Source organism: Hoplias malabaricus, chromosome 9 (genome assembly GCF_029633855.1).
Source record: "Hoplias malabaricus isolate fHopMal1 chromosome 9, fHopMal1.hap1, whole genome shotgun sequence".
In the NCBI taxonomy this organism is placed as follows: Eukaryota; Metazoa; Chordata; class Actinopteri; order Characiformes; family Erythrinidae; genus Hoplias; species Hoplias malabaricus.
In genome coordinates this window covers 17,247,196-17,268,652 of record NC_089808.1, presented here as the reverse complement: position 1 = coordinate 17,268,652, position 21,457 = coordinate 17,247,196, and the positions used below count along the sequence as shown (strand labels likewise).

Genomic DNA, 21,457 nt, shown 5'->3' with positions numbered 1-21,457 from the left:
CTTATTCTAAAAAATCTGCTCATATCACCCGTTGTTCATCAGCTCCACTGGTTATCTGTCTCACTTCGTATTCAGTTTAAAGTTCTCCTGCTCACATACAAAGTTCTGCACGATCTCGTGCCAGCCTACCTTTCTGAACTTTTACACTCCTACTGTCCTACTAGATCACTGAGGTCCTCTGAGAGTCTTTTGTCAGTACCAAAATTTAAATTAGTTACCGCTGGTGGTAGATCATTCAGCGTGATGGCACTCAAGCTCTGGAATTCATTACCACAAAGTCTTCGTCTCTGCTCTTCATTTTCTGCCTTTAAAACCCAGCTAAAGACCTGTCTCTTCTCTCAGTACTTCTGCACTCTGCAGGCATAAATGTATTCCTCAATTTTTATTTTTATTTTTTTCCCCTCCTCTTTGTGTAAAGCGACCTTGGGTATTAGAAAGGCGCTATATAAATCTAACTTATTATTATTATTATTATTACTGATGTTACTGGACTTATAGGGTTAGGGTTAAAAAGCATAATTTGTGGCATCATCAGTGGGAAAATATTAATCATACAACTATGTGAAAAGATTTCTGTAAGGATCGCGTGGCGGACTGACGGAGGTGGAACACAGCTTTTATTAAACAATAAATAACAAAACAGAGACAGACTAGGATATCATAACAGGATAACAGACAAAAGGGAACAGGATTAAAAATAACACTGAAGAGGATAAGGAACTAAGGCAGGACTAGGGCGGAGACAACAACAAAGAGACATGGTGGAAATAACAGAAAAGACAGGGCCAGGGCATGACACTTTTACATTGATTTTGCCATAAGTGTTAGTAGGAGCAAGAACCCCCCCCCCCATCAAGTATGCTTCCTTCATTATTCATTTCTCATTTCAGTTTTGTTCTCAAAGGAACTCAAAGGTCAAAGGAAGAACTCACTATGGTGTCATGTATATTTTACAAATGACGTATAATTTAATGTCCACATATGCATAGGTTATTAATTGTGTGCAGTACATGGAATAACCTATTGTTCTTAATTTGCTTATATAGGGGTTTAACTTCTGTGAGAATGGGATGACTGTATAAGCTTCTTTCCTGGAGGTAGCAAGACAGGATGTCCTTACAAGTTATCTTTCTTTACCAAAACAGGAAATGAACTAAACAAAAGCAGTACCATTTACCTTATGCAGACACAATCCATCCTATATAAGTGAGGAGTATAGGACTGAAGAGAGAGAGGACTAGAGATATGGACAGATGAATAGAGAGACTAATGATATTGGCTGATTCTCTCCCAGCCCTTATGGCTAGTAAGATGCTGTTCTTTTGAGAAATAAATATGTATCTCCAGGGTGTATCTCCACAACACAACACCCTGGAAGAAGGAACACAACAGGTGACTAGGAATGTCAACCGTTAAATCACTGACACTTTAAGAGTCCACTATAGAATGTACATTATTAATATTAAATAAGTTTTCTTTCTTTCATGAAGCCATCTGTTTCAAATGATAGCACAGAAGCATGAAGCTTGAAATGTATGGATATTTTACAGAGCTAATCATTCCATTTTAAATTGCAGTAGAACTAAATACTTGGCATGAACTAAATACTCTGATGCACCAAGAGACACGGGGCATCAACAGCTTTCTTTCCTCACCCTATCTCCCAGACACATAGTTCCCTGTGCCACTCACTCAAGAAACACCACATTAATATTTGTTACTAGAACACTGGCTTTCTGTTTGACTAAGAAAATTCTCAGTTACATACAGCTGTCTATGAACTCTCACCAATAAAGCATCCACCAACTCATCATCATGCTTTCCTTTGTCTAGTAGAGTGCTGATTTGAGCCTTCAGAGCTCTGATGTCACTACTGAGGACATGGTTTCTGGCCCTGCTGCCTTCCAGTTTCTTCTTTATATCTGAGTGTTCATTCAGCAGGAGCTCATAATCCACACTCAGTTTCTGCAAAATACACACAGATTTGAGCTAAATGTTACGCTAGAGACATATTAAGGCAGCTTTGCCACATATACATACACACACACACACACACACACACACACACACACACACACACACACACATATATATATATATATATATATATATATATATATATATATATATATATATATATATATATACACAAATATGAGTTGAAAATGGGTTCGATTCCAGCTCCGGATGACTGTCTGTGAGGAGTTGGTGTGTTCTCCCCGTGTCCGCGTGGGTTTCCTCCGGGTGCTCCGGTTTCCTCCCACAGTCCAAAAACACACGTTGCAGGTGGATTGGCGATTCGAAAATGTCCGTAGGTGTGAGTGAATGTGTGTGTTGCCCTGTGAAGGACTGGCGTCCCCTCCAGGGTGTATTCCAGCCTTGCGCCCGATGATTCCAGGTAGGCTCTGGACCCCCTGCGACCCTAAAAAAAAAATTGGATAAGCGGTTACAGATAATGGATGGATGGATGTGGAGTTGAAAATGTGTCTATAAAATAGGTTTTCATAAATGGCCATGTTACATGGTTACTTATTTAAATTATCACAGGTTTTATGGAAAAAAATGTCAAGTTTTGAAAACAAACACACATACTGGACAGAGAGTCCAAAACTTAGACTTCAATGCTTTGTCAAATTTTCATTTAGAGCCTCTTCTATTGTCTGCTTTGAATGGATGCATTAAAATCAGGCTAACCAATCAATAAGTTCCACTGTTATGGCTGTAGACAAGAGCAATGAGCATCAAGGCAGTGGCAGAACAGCTTGTCTTGTCCATAGCAGAATACAAAAGCTTATAGAACAAGTAAACCCTGGCTCTAAAAAGAATTGTATTTTCTTTAACCTCAGCATCTTTAACACTAGAACTACCAAACCGCTGCCATTTGGCAATTACACCTTTAAATCCCAAAGAACTACCATTTGGCAGGTGTGAATAGCTCTTCTTGCCTCCAGTGTTATGTAAATGAAGCCATTACATTTGAAAGGAGACACTCAACTGCACTCTACACTCTTCTCTGCAACAAGCTGGTAAACCCCCACCCCCAAAAAAAGTCAACATTACCAGAAATTTAGATTCAAGGTAGATTTATTGGTATATGCACAGGAAAGAAATGTTTTGCTTGGTTTTCCTGTACAATGAAATAGTAATAAAGGAAGTAATAAAAAATAAAATAAGCATGCAACAATATGATAACAAAAGTATTCATAAATAGAAATGTAAACTATACAGAAACATAAACTATGCTAATAAGCCTATTTACATACAGTCATTGTGCAGCAGTGCGCTACATTGCTTGTTGTCAGACTTGTAAATTGTCTGAACAGACCTGGCACTGCCACAACATCTCCTTTCTTCAACACAATGTTTAGTGGCGTGGTTATTGCCATGGGATTGCATTCAATTGGGCTGTGATGCAGAGGTCTTCCGATCTGTTCTTCATGCCACACTGTGCCATCTTTTGCCGTCTCTGTCAGCCACTCATGTGTCTCCATGTGACCTCTCTTTCCTGGAGGTGGTGAAGTCTCCTCATCTACAGGACCATATGTTTGAGATTTGATTAGTGAAAGGTTGAAATAATGTGAAATTGACACAAACATGGTATTTGAATTATAATTCCAAAACATCTCAAGTATGCCTCCTTTGTACTAATGTAGGATTGTTTTCACAGTGCAAAAAGTGGCATATAGATTAGTCAAAATAGCTCTGATATTTTGTAACCTTATTTTAAGTAGTTTTTGTCTTTTGAAAAACTGCCAATAGGTAAAGATATTTTTACATAAATTTATACAAAAAAAGCAACTTGTAAAAAAGACATTTTTACTTAACATTTTAAAAACCCAAAGTAAAATAATCTTATCAGGACCTTTTGTCTTGTTTTAAGTCAAAATACAAGTCAAAATTACTCAAACTAAAATAGAATAATATTCTTGAGCAATTTTAACTGAAGATTGTACTTTTTGTACTGTGTCTCTTCTAAAATCACAACAGCCATAAACGGCAAACAAAAATAGAAAATTTAGGAAATCTTACCAGAAGAGATTTCAGAGTCACCGCTCTGATCAATAGTAATTTCTTCTCCATCAGAGTCACAGGGGTTGACATGGTTGAGGATCATGTCCAAAGCCTGCTGAGTACTGTAAACTTTTGCCATCTTTGCTTCTCGGTCAACAGAGTAAGTGAAATATGTGTGGTGACATGGCTTTTTATCCACATGGAAATGGATACACACATAATCGTTATCATCATCGTTCACGTAATCACCCACCACACCCATCCCTATTCACTGTTACCTGGTACTGGCATATTCGATCTAATGGCCGCAACAACAACATTTTTAAAATAAATATAGAATCCATCTCAGTTACCTCCATCGTGTATATTTGTAATATTGCAATGAGAAATGTTTATTCTATTTTATTTCACTCAGCATTTACTTTGGTGCAGTTTATTATATAAAGTTTATGCACTTTATTAACAAGTTTTCCTATGTCTGAGGTCATCTTTCTCTTTATTCTAAACCTGACTCAAAGACATTATTTGAACTATAATTCCAAAACACCTCAAGTCTGCCTCCTTTGTACTAATTTTGAATTGTTTTCTCACTGTTGATTGGTCAAAATAGCTAAAGTTCAGATTTTTTAACCATTATTTTAAGTAATTTTGTCTTTTGAAAAACCTCCTTTGTACTAATGTAGGATTGTTTTCACAGTGCAAAAAGTGGCATATTGATTAGTCAAAATAGCTCTGATATTTTATAACCTTAGTTTAAGTAGTTTTTGTCTTTTGAAAAACTGCCAATAGGTAAAGATATTTTTACATAAATTTATACAAAAAAACAACCCTCAGCTACTTGTAAATAAGACATTTTTAAATTCAAAAAGTTTCATTACTTAAACTTTTTAAAACCCAAAGTAAAAGAATCTTATCAGGACATTTTCTCTTGTTTTAAGTCAAAATATCTCAACCCATTGGCAATTTTTTTCTCTTGACAAGTAAATAAAATTAAGATAAAATACTATTTTTGAGCAATTTTTACTTAACTGATTTTTTTATTTATATTTTTCAAGGTTTTTGTAAGTTTCACATCAAATAATATTGCTGTAGATCGACAAATATAAACTAAAAAGCTTAAATAATTCTTTATTGTGTGTATTCTAAATAAACAAGTATTATTTCATCATATTTTTAAAAGATTATAATAATAATTGTTATTATTATCAGAAAGTGTGTGCATCGTTTAGTTGCAGTGCTTAAAGGTAAAATTATGATTTCATGAGTAGCAACAGCAGAAATTATGCAATTCATTTATTCTTCTTCGTCCAGCATTTTCCCGTAATTTCAGGGGATTTAGACATAAAAAACACTCTACTTCTCTGACTTGGTGTGAAGATTTCCCTATGTTAAAAGTCACATAATGTTTTTTTCAGTGTGGATATCCCTTAAAGCAGTTATTCATTCATTCATTGATTCATTCCTGTTCAGGGTCGCGGTGGGTCCAGAGCCTACTCAGAATCACTGGGCATGGCAGGAACAGAGCTCCAGTCCTTCACAGGGCAACACACTCAGACATGAGGGAGTACAAATGAGGCTGTACATGACTGATTTTATTCAGCCATTAATTTATTCGTGTTAATTATCTAAAGCCAAGTAGATTTTACATTGCAGAAATATTGAGGATTTTAAAAGAAAACGTGTCCTCAGATTTTTGACAAGCAACATGTTCAGTGTACCTCTAGTGTCTCCTTCCTGTCTCTCTCAATAGAACGTATATAGCTGTGATTTTTGTCTTGGATCTTTAGGTGGCTTCCATTTCGCAGCATATTTTCCTGTAGCCCGAGGTCACCTGGCTGCTGCTTGCTGGAGAATGAATTTTTCTGCTCTTCCAAGGCTCGAACCTACAATAATACAATAATTTTACATTATAAAAAAGGCTGCAATCTTTAGCAAAAAATAACAGTCCAATATCAAAGCTTCTAGTTTCAAGTTTTTGGTTTCCATTAATGCTCAAATCCATAACGTTCACGTGTCAACCAATAAGGTATAAGATGTGCTTCCAGAAAAGCTAGGGTTGTGAAAATGTGAAACAGTTTTCCCCCATAAATACAGATCACACTGTCCTTGAGTATAACAGATTTCTGGAGGATAATGTTTTATCGCAACTGACAAAAATATTATTTTGGTTTGGCTTAAAGTTTTATGAAGTAGTTATCCTTGTCTTAAAGTGTGAATGACCAACGAGAGAGGTTTCCATGCCGCAAACAAACAAAGCCAAGGCCTGGATACCAAATGTCTCCATACACTCTCCGCAGAGCACAGTCTCTGTCAGAACATAATGCTTTATGCACCAATGTAGTGTGTTATATGTCAAAACTATGTCTGGGTGAAGTAATAGTTTTATTATCTGTAACGTAGAGAGTTTGGCACTACTTGGGAATACAGAACAACAGAGCTGGTATTGTTTGGATGGTGGATCATTTTCAGTAATGCAGTGAAACTGACCTAGTAATGATATTTATCATTATATTATATAATTATAAAATTTACAATGTAACTCTTAATTTAGCATTTAAATTCTGTTTTTTTTCAGTTGGGAATTAGAATGATCAAATGTCCAATCATAAATTTTAAAGTTTGTTCATGATTAAAATAAAAATAAATACACTGTGTGTGTGTATATATATATATATATATATATATATATATATATATATATATATATATATATATATATATATATACACACACACACACATACTTGTATGCAGGGGTTAGACAATGAAACTGAAACACCTGTCATTTTAGTGTGGGAGGTTTCATGGCTAAATTGGACCAGCCTGGTGCCAATCTTCATTAATTGCACATTGCACCAGCAACACCATGTGCATCCAATGGTTCAAACATTGTATCCTGAAGGCTGTGCCATGCATCAGGATGACAATGCACCAATACACACAGCAAGACTGGTGAAAGATTGGTCACCAGATCTAAATATTATTGAGCCACTTTTATTTTTATATATATATATATATATATATATATATATATATATATATATATACACACAGACAGAAAGAAAGAAAGAAGTTGAAAAGCATGGTAAGCATGAACTTACTGAGGATACTGCTCCATAATTGGGTAATATTGATTTATATTTGCTGAATTGGATTTGACTTTTTCAGGATGGAGGTCTTTGAAACAGCTGCAGTTTGTGTCAAACATAAAATGTCTGGTTCATTCATTGTGGTGGTGTTATAAGTTTCAATAATTCAAATTAGCAGCACCCACCAACAAAATAAAAATCTACACATCCAGCTACACCAGTACTAGCATTTTGTTGGAAATTGTTTACAACTACCTAATAAAATAACCAATCTTTTCCTATTATTGAAACGTAACTATTATTAACAATTTTGTGTTTTACTGATCCTGAATTTGTTATAGAGGCATAGAAAGACGCTAACTTCTGAAAAGAAGCAAAATTCACAAGCTGGTGCTTATGGTATGACCTTAATGACTAAATGTGTTTTTTTTTTCTTTGTTATACACTCACATTAGTTTCTCCAAGTTTTTATCTCAAAACATTGTGCTTTACTTATTCATTCATTCATTATCTGTAACCGCTTATCCAGTTCAGGGTCACGGTGGGTCCAGAGCCTACCTGGAATCACTGGGCGCAAGGCAGGATCCCTGGAGGTGGTGCCACTCCGTCAGAGGGCAACACACACACACATTCACTCACACCTAAGGACACTTTCGAGTTGCCAATCCACCTACAAACGTGTGTTTTTGGACTGTGGGAAACTGGAGCACCCGAAGTAAACCCACACAGGTTTGTGTTAAGATGGCGCTGCATGGGTGGTAGCTAGTTACAGTAGCTCTGTGTATGTTTATGTGTTCTTGTATGTTGTACCTTTTTCTTGTTTTTTTCCGGCACAAGTCTTAGTCAGAAGTGTGCACTTAAGGATGGACAACTCATGAGAATGTGGATTTGTATTTTTCTCTTGGTGGGGGATACTTAAATCGGCATTAGCGGACCTTTTCAGCTATGGCTCCATTGTTTACACTCCTTGAGAACAGCTGTTAGCATTGTGTAGCACCAAGGTACTCCCTGAGATGTGACCGGTGAACCCTGAGGAACTAAGGAGAAGGAGATGGGGGTGCAGAGCTGGAGTGAAGTGTCAGGAGAAGAAAAGACGGTATAAATCACGTATACCATCTGTCATCATGCGGAACGTGAGATCTCTCCCTAATAAGATGGATAAGCTAACGGCGCTAACCAGGCTGCAGAGGGAATACCAGGAGTGTAGCATTATGTGCTTCACACAGACCTGGCTGAATGAATTCACACCAGGCTCACAGGTCACTCTGGAGGGTTTTGAACTTGTGAGAGCGGACAGGAAAGTAAAGGAAAGTGGTAAGAGGAAAGGGGATGTTTGTGAATTCGGGGGCAGGTTTGTGTGAAATAGCAGTACTGCAGTAAGGACATTGAACTGCTAGCGGTTAGCATTCGGCCACGTTATCTCCCGAGGGAATTCTCGCATGTTATTGTGATAATTGTATTACATCCCCCATCAGCCGATGCTGTGACAGCCTGCGAGTGCTTACACACTGTAGTGTCAAAATTTCAGATGTCACAGCCTCAGTCCCTGCTCTTAATTTCTGGTGACTTTAATCATGCTTCACTTCCCCCGTTGGGTCGTTCTGATCACAACCTGGTTCTTCTGTCCCCTGTATACATACTGGTGGTGAATAGACAACCACCCACCAAGAGGTATGTAAGGAAACCAGTAGCGCACTGAGGAACTGTTTTGACACCACGGACTGGGATGTGTTATGTGAACCTCATGGGGTACGGTGTTTTACCAACAATAAACCATGGGTGACCCCTAAATTAAAAGGCCTGTTAAATGAGAAGAAGAGGGTTTTTAAGTCCGGTGACAAAGAGGAGCTTAGGATAGTGTAGAAGGAGCTGAAGAGTGGGATAAGAAAGGGGAAGGACAAATAGAGAAGAAAACTGGAGGAGCACCTCAAGGGTTGCAACACCAGAGAGGTCTGGAGAGGCCTGAAAACCATGGCTGGCCAAGCAAAGAATGGTGGGAGGGGTCCTGAATTGGGAGGACATGACTGGGCAAATGAGTTGAATGTTTTTTTCAACAGATTCGACTGTGTCATCCCACGCTCCCCAATTCATCAAAGCTCAGATTCCACTGTAATATCACACCTAAAACTCCCCTCCATCCAAATGCCCCTGTCAACAATGGCGCCCCTCTCACAGTACACCACCCCACTTTGTTCCTGGCTGAACCGATCCACACACCCTAGCCCTGACCTTACTCAACAGGAGACAGACTACAGCTCCAACCCCTGTTTCATTACAGCTGATCAGGTAAGGAGGGAATTTAGGAGTATAAAGATGATGAAGGCGGATGGCCCTGATGGCATCAACCCCAGACTGCTTAAGGACTGTGCAGATCAGCTCTGTGGGGTACTCCTGCACATCTTTAACCTAAACCTCAGTCTGAGGAGAGTTCCACTTCTGTGGAAAACTTTGTGTGGTTCCAGTTCCAAAGACTGCGCACCCTAGGGAGCCTAAACACTTCAGGCCAGTAGCTCTAACTTCTCACCTAATGAAGACCAAGGAGAGAATTGTCCTCATTCACCTTCGACACCTATTGGTAAAGGTTGACGCCCTGCAGTTCGCATATCGACCAGGCATTGGTGTGGAGGACGCTGTTATCTACCTGCTACACCGATCACTTTTGCACTTGGAGGGCACGGAGAGCACTGTAAGAGTATTGTTCTTTGACTTTCCAGTGCTTTCAATACAATCCAGACATCACTGCTCCTCACAGACAGTCACCTGGAGGAAACCCACGCAGACACAGGGAGAACACACCACACTCCTCACAGACAGTCACCCGGAGCAAACCCACGCAGACACAGGGAGAACATACCACACTCCTCACAGACAGTTACCTGGAGTGGGACTCGAACCCACAATCTCCAGGTCCCTGGAGCTGTCTGACTGCAACACTACCTGCTGTGCCACCATTGCTTTATTTTGGCAAAATAATTGAATTGACTTACTCTGTTATTTAGGGCCAGAATCTGCTGAGCTCGTCCTCTCCAGCTTCCTGGATTATTCAACAACTGTGGCACACACACATCCTCCCCCACCTCACTGCTCAGAACCTGAAAGACACACATACACACAAACACCACACCATATGGAATATATGTACTCATTTGTTTTGTTTAATGTAGAAACCTGATTAATCCAACTAAGAACTGATATTTCATTAAGTAATTTTTTGTAACCACTTCATCCTGTTCATGGTTGCAGTGGGTCTGGAGCCACTTGACCACTGAGGAGTAGCAACACCAAAGCCCTATGGAATTATTCTTTCATTCATTCATTGTCCTAAACCACTTATCCAGTTCAGGGCCGTAGTGCAAGGCGGGAACACACCCTAGAGGGGGCACACATTCACTCACACCTTTAGATGCTTTTGAGTAGCCAATCCACCTACCAATGTGTGTTTTTGTACCATGGGAGGAAACCAGAGCACCCAGAGGAAATCCACACAGACACAGGGAGAACACACTAAACTCCTCAAAGACTGTCACCCAGAGGAAACCCACACAGTCACAGGGAGAACACACCACACTCCTCACCGACAGTCACCTGGAGGAAACCCACACAGACACGGGGAGAACACACTAAACTCCTCCTAGGCACCACATGAACACCCTCTGAAGTCAGAGGGTGAAATCGGATACAGAGGAATCTTCAGTACGAACTGGTTGTTGTGACGTGATCACTACTTTTAAAGGAGCAATTTGTAGGATATTTACTGTACTTAGTCATAAAGTGTCCAGGGTGTGTAATTATAGGAAACAGAAAAAGCTAAAACACCACTGCCCCTTAAAGCAGTATATTCTCTTTGAGAAGTGCCCAGTCTGGAGTGGAGCTCCTATGATCCCGCCCTCTGTCTCAGCATTTTACAGTCCACTGTGTAGCCAGATCTACAAACAGTGTCTCGCCAAGTGAACATAGTTATATTTCACCGGACCCAAAAAGCCGCACTGCCCTTCTAAAAGGGACTACAGTAAAAGTAAAAGACAGAGTAAAATGAGAGGAAATATTGGCCTTGTGTTTGAAAACTGGAGGCAGTTTACAAGCAGCAACAATACAGAACAGAGCCAGAGCTGGCTAATTTTCTCCTGAGCAGGTAACAGCAAATCATTTCTGAAAAAATATAGAAGTACAGACACCTATGTATAGATAAAAAGGACTAAATGCCATAGATTGTGTGATTTATATAAATGCAGTGAGGCATAGTAACATCGTTCGCCTGCTGGCCACATTTGTGTATCAGGCTGCATTTGTATTTGGATCGGGTGAAATGCGAAAGTAAAGTCTCAAAATCCAAAAACCTGCAAGACGAAATTAACAAATGCACGTCACAGAAAACACGAGAGTGACTTGAACCACAAATGCAGATTCTTCATTTTACAAATAAATTTTAAATTCGAGACTTCGACTTTACAAATATTTGCAATGTAAATTTAAACAAATGTATTTATTTTCACGCAAATGTATGATATATCTATGAAAAACAAAAACATCTTCATGAATGTGTTCATTTATGAACAGTGAAATATATTTGTGACTTGTGTTTAATTTATGGATTAATATTTACGCATTTGTAAAGTATTTTGGGACTAATCTCTCTCCATATATTACAGTCCAAAGTTCTTAAACTTGTCTCTTGCTTGTTTGTTCAGTTTTCCTCAAACAGGCAACCTGGTCGAGTCTTACATCAGTTCCGATTTTAAACTTTTGGTGTCAGTGTTACAGATTGCTCCTTTAAGCTTTTCTGTGACAGTGACACTACCTGTTGCGCCACCGTGCCGCCAAATAGTCAGTGGGTGGACTCGAACCAACAACCTTGCGTTTAACAGCCGAACACACTAACCAATTGCGCCACAGAGACGCACATTTTTGATTGTTGTATACAGCAAAATATTTTGTCTGGGTTTTTTTGTCTGAAGGGTTCTATGCACAGGATTTTGCTTGAAGTATGAATTTTGGACTCTATTTGTGTAAAGGGGCAACTTTTAATTTAGTTTGTTATTCAGAATATGCTAAAGTTCACAAGCACGATTTTTTGTATGAAAGTTGCTGGTAAACAATTCTATATGTTTGTATGAAAGCTGATTTTACAGTAACTTTTTTCTTTTCATTTTTGTCTGAATGATTATTTACTCATTCACATAACAGGAAATTGTAGGTTAGATGTCTGCTATTGTGTATGTTACTGATTCAAAATATGCTGAAGTCTGTATTCATTTAATGCAAGTATGCCATTACAAGCACAATTTTCCTGTTGGTTCCTTGCAATGCTGGCATATGTAACCTTCCAGCTGCCTTGCCATATAACTTACATTTGTTTTAGAAACCTAAAAAGATGGGAAGCTGGGCAAAATGTAAATAAAAACAAAACGTAATTAAAATTAATGTATTAATAATTTTGGTATTTATTATTTAATTACATTTATTTGGTATTATCTCCATCCATTATCTGTAACCGCTTATCCAATTTAGGGTCGCGGGGGGTCCAGAGCCTACCTGGAATCATCGGGCGCAATATTTGGTATTATTTTATTATAAATAATGCAAATGAGAAAACAGACTTTTTTTTAAACAAATTTGCCCATTTTTAATTTGATGCCAGCAACAGGTTCAAAATCATTTGGGACAGGGTATATTTACCACCATGTTGCATCACCTCCTTTTAAACAAACTCTGTAAATAGGTCCGGACTACATTATCATCTAGACTCATTAAGTAAGGAGCCATAGTGTTGTAAAATATGAATTGGCCTTGTCTTACTGAAATAAGCCATCACTGACACCATACCAGACAACACAGATGCAGGCTTTTGAACTGTGTGCTTATAAAAAGCCATGTTATGGTCTCTCTCTTATTTAGCTCAGAGGAGGCAGCATCCATAATTTTGGGCCCAGAGAAGGCAGCATCATATCTGGATCCTTTGTATATATGACTCCTTCTATGCATGATAGAGTTTTAACATTTGTGAATGAGGTGACAAATTGTTTTTCTGCAGGGTGTTCAAGAACAGTATGTTAATTTGTAATTCAGTGCCACCAAAGGCCCAAAGATCACAAGCAGCCAACATGGCATTTTAGGCCTTGTCCCTTACATATGGAGTTTTCTCTGGATTCTCTGAATCTTTTAATGATATTATGCACATCAGACGAAGAAATCCCCAGGATGTTTTTTGTTATTATATACTATTAATTTTGAAATACAGCCAGACTATATTGCTTCTGAACATCATTTAGAGATTTCTCCAGATACTCTGATTCTTTTAATTATATTATTTATTGGGTATTACAATATGAAACAATATAAATTCTTTACCTTACTCTTAAATTGTTTCACAATTTGGCCACACAGTCTTTTACAGTATTGATAGTGTCACATTAATATGCATAGGGTTTTTCAAAAAAACATTTTCAACATTTAAAACGTTGTACTATTTTTAATTAAATATTTATGTTTCAAATTTCTGGAAATAGAGTTTGTATTCATAAAAGATATCAGGAGTAATTTCATTATGGCTCATTACAAATGTGTCACTTTAAAGTAGTCAAACATTGAGGAATAAAGAAATCCTGTATTAAAAAAAGATGCATCAATAATCATTTTATCACATCACAGCTGTCCGAAATGTAATCGAATCAAATTTTGAGGTACCTAGAGATTCCCACCCCTAGTGCGTATGGTGTGATTGTTTTAATTGTGATACACTGTATCACTTATTACTGCTTTTTCTGTTATTGTATTATTTTAATCTTCTCTTTATCCAATTAGAATATGATCTAATAACCCAACAAAAATGTCTAGGCAATGATATGCCAAAATTTCAAAATTGTCACTGCTTTAAGGTTTGGGTATAAGAATGCTCTGCAAGGGATGCCATTTTCAGGAAGACAGAAAGCTCTCTTTCTCACTGCTATGACAGACTTCAGCTATGCTTTCTTTGCTTTTTTCTTTGCTACAATCTGTTCATATTCCCAATCTTATTTCAATTTTTGTATAGATGCAACAAACTAGAACAAGTTGTCAACCAGAGCTACCCCAACAAGGAGTTAAAAAAATTTAAAGAAGTAACAAATAAATTAATAAAAATTGTAATTTGTGTTCTCCCCGTGGGTTTCCTCCCACAGTCCAAAAACACACGTTGGTAGGTGGACTGGTGACTCAAAAGTGTCAGTAGGTGTGAATGTGTGAGTGTGTGTGTTGCCCTGTGAAGGACTGGCACCTCCTCCAGGGTGTATTCTTGCCTTGCGCCCAATGATTCCAGGTAGGACCCACCACCGGACCCACGGCGATCATGAACTGGATAAGGGTTACAGACAATGAATAAATGTAATTCAATTTTCAGCCAGGTTAGCCAAGATTTTTCTATATCTGTCTCTGCTATCTGTATGCCCTTACTATATTACTGTGCCCAGCAGAGCTTTGTGGGAACAATACGAGTTCGGAGAAGCCATGCTGCTTTCCCATTTCCCTGGCAGAAAAAAATATGCCAATGAAAAGACTAGTATTTCAACCCCAGAGGCGGGTATGAGCAGGGCTGTGCAGACAGGCCATTTTCACTAGCTTTAGTTCTCCTGATTCTAATACATAAGGAAATACAGAATAAATACAAAATTGACAAAATATATCATAAGTCAATTTGTATAAGTTAGGAAGTTGTAGCTGTTGTTATTTTTTGGGACACCTGATAACTGAGCGGCTGCTTACCTTGTGGACTATCTTTAGCTCCTGTTTCAAAGTTTGTATCTGGTTGCGGTATTCAGTCATTTTGAACTGAGCTGTGGAGAAATTTTCTTGTAGGGATTTTACCAGCCGTTTGGCCTGACAGCACTGAAAAGCATAACATAACACTCATTCAACAAGCTAAAAATAACAACTATCTATAAACATTACATACAGGCCTCCTTTTGCGGCCAATACAGCGTCAATTTGTCTTGGGAATGACATATACAAGTCCTGCTCAGTGGTCAGAGGGATTTTAAGCCATTCTTCTTGCAGGATAGTGGCCATGGGGGATGTTCAACTTCACTTTCATGTTCATCAAACCAATCTTTCACCATTCCTGCTGTGTGTATTCATGCATTGTCATCCTGATACATGGAATTGCCTTCAGGATACAATGTTTGAATCATTGGATGCACATGGTCCTCCAGAATGGTTCGGAAGTCCTTTGCAGTGACGCGCCATCTAGCACAAGTATTGGGCCAAGGGAATGCCATGATATGGCAGCCCAAACCATCAGTGATCCACCCCCAGGCTTCACTCTGGGCATGCAACAGTCTGGGTGGTACGCTTCTTTGGGGCTTCTCCTCACCGTATCAGCATTCATTATATATATATATATATATATATATATATATATATATGTGTGTGTGTGTGTGTGTGTGTGTATATATATATATATATATATATCAGCTTTCATTAAATATTTCCTGTTTGGCTTGCCATAACACACATATAGCTGGGGCAGTGGGTGCAACTGCTGCCTCATCCTATGGGAGGCATTCTGGGATGTGCTGGACTCGGGACTCTGGGGCATGCTCTGGGACATGACAGGATTCTGGACTGGAATTAACTGGAATGCTTGTATAGCATCCAAACAAACTGGAGTCTGAGCTGATTGCGTGGGACGCGGAGGTGGACAGAACTCGGGGTATGGAGCTAGACAATTTTGCACTTTGGATTTCCACTTTACACTGGCACTGGTACCTGAATCAACAGCCTGCTGAACATGTCCCAGTCCGAGACATCCTATGGAAATACTCAGCTGTAATCCTTCTCACTGTAATCTGTCCTGGAGTCCATTAAGGCCTTGATTATACTGGCCTGTGCCTCTCTGAGCGGTTTTGGGCATCTCGCTATATCCTAGGTCCTAGGTACTAGGTCAGCCTTTCTGTCAAGGTCTGGTGTAGGAAAACTGGAAGGGGGACGTATACACAGATGCCAATATTAAAGTAGAGAATAAAAAAACCCACGCAGAGACAGGGAGAACACACACGGAGCGGGACTTGAACCCACAACCTCCAGGTCCCTGGAGCTGTGTGACTACGATCTGCTGAGCCACCGTGCCGCCTAACCAGTGAACTAAATGCTAAAAATAAGACAACAATCAAACCAAAGACAAACTGATACCTGCAGAAACAGTTACAGACAAAGACCAAGAAACTAACTCTAGAACCAAGATAATAACAGACTGGTTCAAACTGAGAAAACAGGAGCATAAAGTATAACAAATCCAGAAAACTAACAAACAAGGAGACATAGGACTTCAGAGAAAAAACTGGATAAACAGACTAAGGGACATAAGACTCAAGAACTAAGAAGCAAGGAACAACAACCTGAACATGACCATGACCCAAACCCATAAATACAAAGAAGGACTGTAAAGGTAGTCTATCTATCTTTCATTACACTTATATAGCACCTTTCTAGACACCCAAGGACGCTTTACAATCCACACTGCTCAGAACACTCAATCCACACACACACTGGCGAGAAGCAGCAGCCAAACACGCACAGCGCACTCTCGACCAGGAATGACCGTCTACCTGGAGGACTGCATCGGGCACTAGGATTTCACCCAGAATATAGCGCCAATCCATATCTGGACACACACACACTCTCATTCACTCACAGACCAGGACATTTTGTTAGAATGTGGGAGGAAACCCGAAACCCCGGAGGAAACCCACGCAGACACGGGGAGAACATGGAAACTCCACCCAGATAGGACTTGAACCCAAGATCCCAGCTCTGAGAGACGAACGTACTAACCACTAAGCCACCGCCCTGTAGTGATTTGAAATGAGGCATTGGAGCGTATGTCAAGCAAAAAGGGGTGTGCCCTGCTTCATCAGTCCTGTCAAGGACAAAAATAAGAATGATGCCAAGTTCAAAAGTACCAAAATCATAACTCCTCCCAACAATTCTGATGGTTGACCTAAGTATTAGCTGAATATGCAGGCTCATGTCTGTATGAGTATGTGCATTTGCTGAGATGCCCCACAATTAGCTGATTTTTCCAAAACTGTATAGAGGTGTTTCTAATAAAGCCCTAATAAAGTTACATATGTGTATTTGTGTGTGCTTAAATAACTGCTAGAACAACAGTAATGCTAGCTTCAGCAAAAACAAAAATGTTTTATTACTTACCAAGCAGGCCTTAGAGGAATAAAAAATAAGCGATTATCATAAATATCATAAGGGGTAGACTGGTGTAAATGAACATAAATGCTGAATAATACATGTACAAAATTCAGATTCCACACTAATTCATTCATTCATTGATTCATACTAATTTCAAAGAATGCATGCTATCTTTAAGGTATATCTACATTTGGACAAATACTAAATATGTCTTGGCAGATTGACAAATTGTTTGGGGTAAATGCAAGATGTTTTTAGCCAAAATATCTCTTTAAATATTTGAAAGTAGACACAGAATAGAAAGAAATTAACAAAATGTTTTAACAGCCCTTTTGTAGTACTGCATTACCTCATCCTCTGATTTGCTCATTTCCTTTGTCTGACTAACGTTTAGATGGGAATGGGATATGGAAACGCCCTGAAGGTACAAAGATAGACACAATGTTAAGACATTAAGATACTAGAGCATTTACAGTATTGATGTTTATATAACATTTACTCTTTCCTGTCACTAGTCAACCTAAAAGTACAAACCTCTTTTTCTAGTACTTTGACTCTGTTGCTCATTTGTTTGGATTTGGCCTTCTCTCGTTCAATTTCAGCAGCTAACTCACGATTTTTTTTTGACAGCTCCACAATCTTGATGGCTGCTACATCTCCTGGCACGCCTGCCATGCCTTAACCAGGGCAAATTGACAATAAGTCAGTCAAATCACATAATAAAGATTGCTGAATTTGCAGGTATCATAATAATCAACAATAATTATTGTCATTAGTTATTATTCTTAAATATATTTATAGGATATATATATATATATATATGCCCTGTGAAGGACTGGCGTCCCCTCCAGGGTGTATTCCCGCCTTGCGCCCAATGATTCCAGGTAGGCTCTGGACCCCCGGCGACCCTAAATTGGATAAGCGGTTACAGATAATGGATGGATATATATATATATATATATATATATATATATATATATATATATATATATATATATATATATATAGGATATATATAGGATTTATAGTATACAAGAATTGAGCAGAGGTATTGAACCGATCCACAACAAATAAAAAGAATGTAGAGTGTGTGTTTTAGGGCTGCAACAATTAGTCAGCATAATACTACTTATAAACATTGGTGAGAAGCGTCAAATATATGGCATCTGATTTGTATGGTGTTATTTTTGTGCCTAACGATTGTTTTTGCATGCATGTAAATTTAATATTTTATACAAATGTATTAGCATGTTTTCCTCCTCAACCCTGACCTGCACGCGCTGTCCCTTATCTGAACTCACTTCGCAACAACAGCTTTCACAGCCTCAGTTTTGATTGCTATTTTAATCAATGTTGCAGGCACATCCGCAGACATTTTTTGGGGGGCAGGGGCTCAAGCCAAAAAAGGGCACCATCACCAAAATAAAAAAAATTTAACTTTTTAAAACAGTAAAAGTTTCTTTAAATTCTCTGTCTGTCTGCTGCACTTTCCCCCCCTCCCCTTTCGTTAAACATGACAAACATAAGGTAACAGCTGGACAAGGCTTTGAAAACATGTATTTCATGACTCTATGCGTTATATATGAATGCTCATTGTATGAAAAGGCAAGAATTTTCAGCGGGTGTGATGCCTAAGTGCACGTTACCTGTCTCACTGATGCTACAGGTCAGAGGAGAAGAGTGTAGCAGTGATTTTCGGATTGATAATGAAATATCTATACCTCAGATACCAGATATTTATATTCTGAGATCGATTCTCAAATCAAAATATCGATACTTTTGATACTTCAGTCATTTGAGGTAATGTCTATCATTAACAGTAACACAGTGGAAAGTAACTGAGATCTTGTCTAATTGATACACAGTTGATGAGAACTACCTTTTTCTTCTGCCTGGGTAAGTGTGTAATGCGTAAACGCAGCAGCACGCTGCTCAGTCAGTCAGTCTGTAGACAGACACAATGGCAGATCCAATCGGGGCAGAATTCCCACAAAAGAATCTGCCCGTCAGATATCAAAACACTTTTGGAGGGAAGTCATGACAGAGAGGGTCATTTTTATTTTTAAATATTGATGAATGAAGAAAAAAATTGGGCTCCAGCAGAAATGGCACTTTTCCCATCCAGGACAAAATAGCAGGTGTTTGAGCACCACTAGGGGTCTATATGTGCATGTGCCTGGTTGTGACTTATGTGTTGTTAGATGGTTGCCTTTTAATTATTTTTGTGTGTTGTTGACAAAGTGTTACTAAAATGTCCTAGGTGTCTTAACCCAGTGGGCCATCTTATATCACTTATATGTATAAGTATGCCAACTAACACATCTCATGAAGAACCAATGTGTGGTTTAACTGTGTAATTTTATTTATTAACCGGATTCCAAAAAATTTGGGACACTAAACACATTGTGAATAAAAACTGAATGCAATGATGTGGAGATGGCAAATGTCAATATTTTATTCATAATAGAACATAGATGACAGATCAAAAGTTTAATCTGAGTGAATGTAACATTTTAAAGGAAAAATATGTTGATTCAAAATTTCACAGTGTCAACAAATCCCAAAAAAAGTTGGGACAAGTAGCAATGAGTGGCTGGAAAAAGGAAATTGAGCATATAACAAACAGCTGGAAGACCAATTAACACTAATTCATGATTGGGTATAAAAAGAGCTTCTCAGAGTGTCAGTGTCTCTCTGAAGCCAAGATGGTAAGAGGATCACCAATTCCACCATTGTTATGCAGAAAGATAGTGCAGCAATACCAGAATGGTGTTACCCAGCGTAAAATAGCAAAGACTTTTAAGTTATCATCATCAACCCTGCATAACATCATCAAAAGATTCAGAGAATCTGGAACAATTGCTGTGCGTAAGGGTCAAGGCCGTAAAACTACTGGATGCTCATGATCTCCGGGCCCTTTAACATCACTGCACCTCAAACAGGAATGCCACTGTCAAGGAAATAACAGAATGGGCTCAGGAATATTTCCAGAAAGCATTGTCAGTGAACACAATCCACCGTGCCATCCGCTGTTTCCAGCTGAAACTCTACAGTGCAAAGAGGAAGCCATTTCTAAGCAAGCTCCACAAGCTCAGACGTTTGCACTGGGCCAGGGGTCTTTTAAAATGGAGTGTGGCAAAATGGAAGACTGTTCTGTGGTCAGATGAGTCACAATTTGAAGTTCTTTATGGAACACTGGGACGCCATGTCATCCGGACCAGAGAGGACAACCCAAGTTGTTATCAATGCTCCGTTCAGAAGCCTGCATCACTGATGGTATGGGGTTGCATGAGTGCTTGTGGCATGGGCAGCTTGCATGTCTGGAAAGGCACCATTAATGCAGAAAACTATGTTCAGGTTCTAGAACAAAATATGCTCCCATCTAGATGTCATCTCTTTCAGGGAAGACCCTGCATTTTTCAACAAGATAATGCCAGACCACGTTCTGCAGCAATCACAATATCATGGCTACGTAGGAGAAGGATCCGGGTACTGAAATGGCTAGCCTGCAGTCCAGATCTTTCACCTATAGAGAACATTTGGCGCATCATAAAGAGGAAGGTGCAACAAAGAAGGCACAAGACGATTGAACAGTTAGAGGCCTGTATTAGACATGAATGGAAGAGCTTTCCTATTTCTAAACTTGAGAAACTGGTCTCCTCTGTCCCCAGACATCTGTTGAGTGTTGTAAGAAGCGGGGATGCCAAACAATGGTAAAAAATGGCCTTGTCCCAAAATGTTTGGGATTTGTTGAATGAAATTTTGAAACAACATATTTTTTTCCTTAAAATGATACATTCTCTCAGTTTAAACTTTTGATCTGTGATTTGTGTTCTATTCTGTATAAAACATTAGATGTTGGCACCTCCACATCATTGTATTCAATTTTTATTCACAATTTGTTTAGTGTCCCAACTTTTTTGGAATCCGGTTTGTAATTTTTGAGCACTGTATATGGACCTAGCCTTAACCACCAGTGATAACAATTTTGTACCATCTCATCATCCTTTGCTACTTACCCACTAATGATAGTCTGTCCTCCTCTCTCTTCTTTTTTAAACGTTTGATCTCAAACTCTTTCTCACCGAGAAGCTTATAGAGTCTCCCATTCTCATCCCTGAGCCCCCTTATCTGCTCATGTAGCTGCTCACTTTCATTCTGAAGTACTCTGTTGGAAACAGA

At 38.8% G+C, this 21,457-nt stretch overlaps 1 protein-coding gene across 2 annotated transcripts in view; it reads right to left on the bottom strand.

Annotated features, from left to right (window-relative positions):
• Positions 1-21,457, bottom strand: part of ccdc13 (coiled-coil domain containing 13) — a 59,920-nt gene that overhangs the window by 29,750 nt on the left and 8,713 nt on the right. Inside the window, exons 3-9 of one of the 2 annotated variants that reach the window (XM_066681835.1) lie at positions 21,295-21,443; positions 17,810-17,952; positions 17,625-17,693; positions 14,837-14,959; positions 10,087-10,191; positions 5,730-5,894; positions 1,789-1,965 (exon numbers count right to left, since the gene is read on the bottom strand). In XM_066681835.1, the coding sequence (XP_066537932.1) occupies positions 1,789-1,965; positions 5,730-5,894; positions 10,087-10,191; positions 14,837-14,959; positions 17,625-17,693; positions 17,810-17,952; positions 21,295-21,443 (931 nt within the window). The remainder of the gene's footprint in view (positions 1-1,788; positions 1,966-5,729; positions 5,895-10,086; positions 10,192-14,836; positions 14,960-17,624; positions 17,694-17,809; positions 17,953-21,294; positions 21,444-21,457) is intronic. The other variant, XM_066681836.1, reaches the window with a different exon arrangement.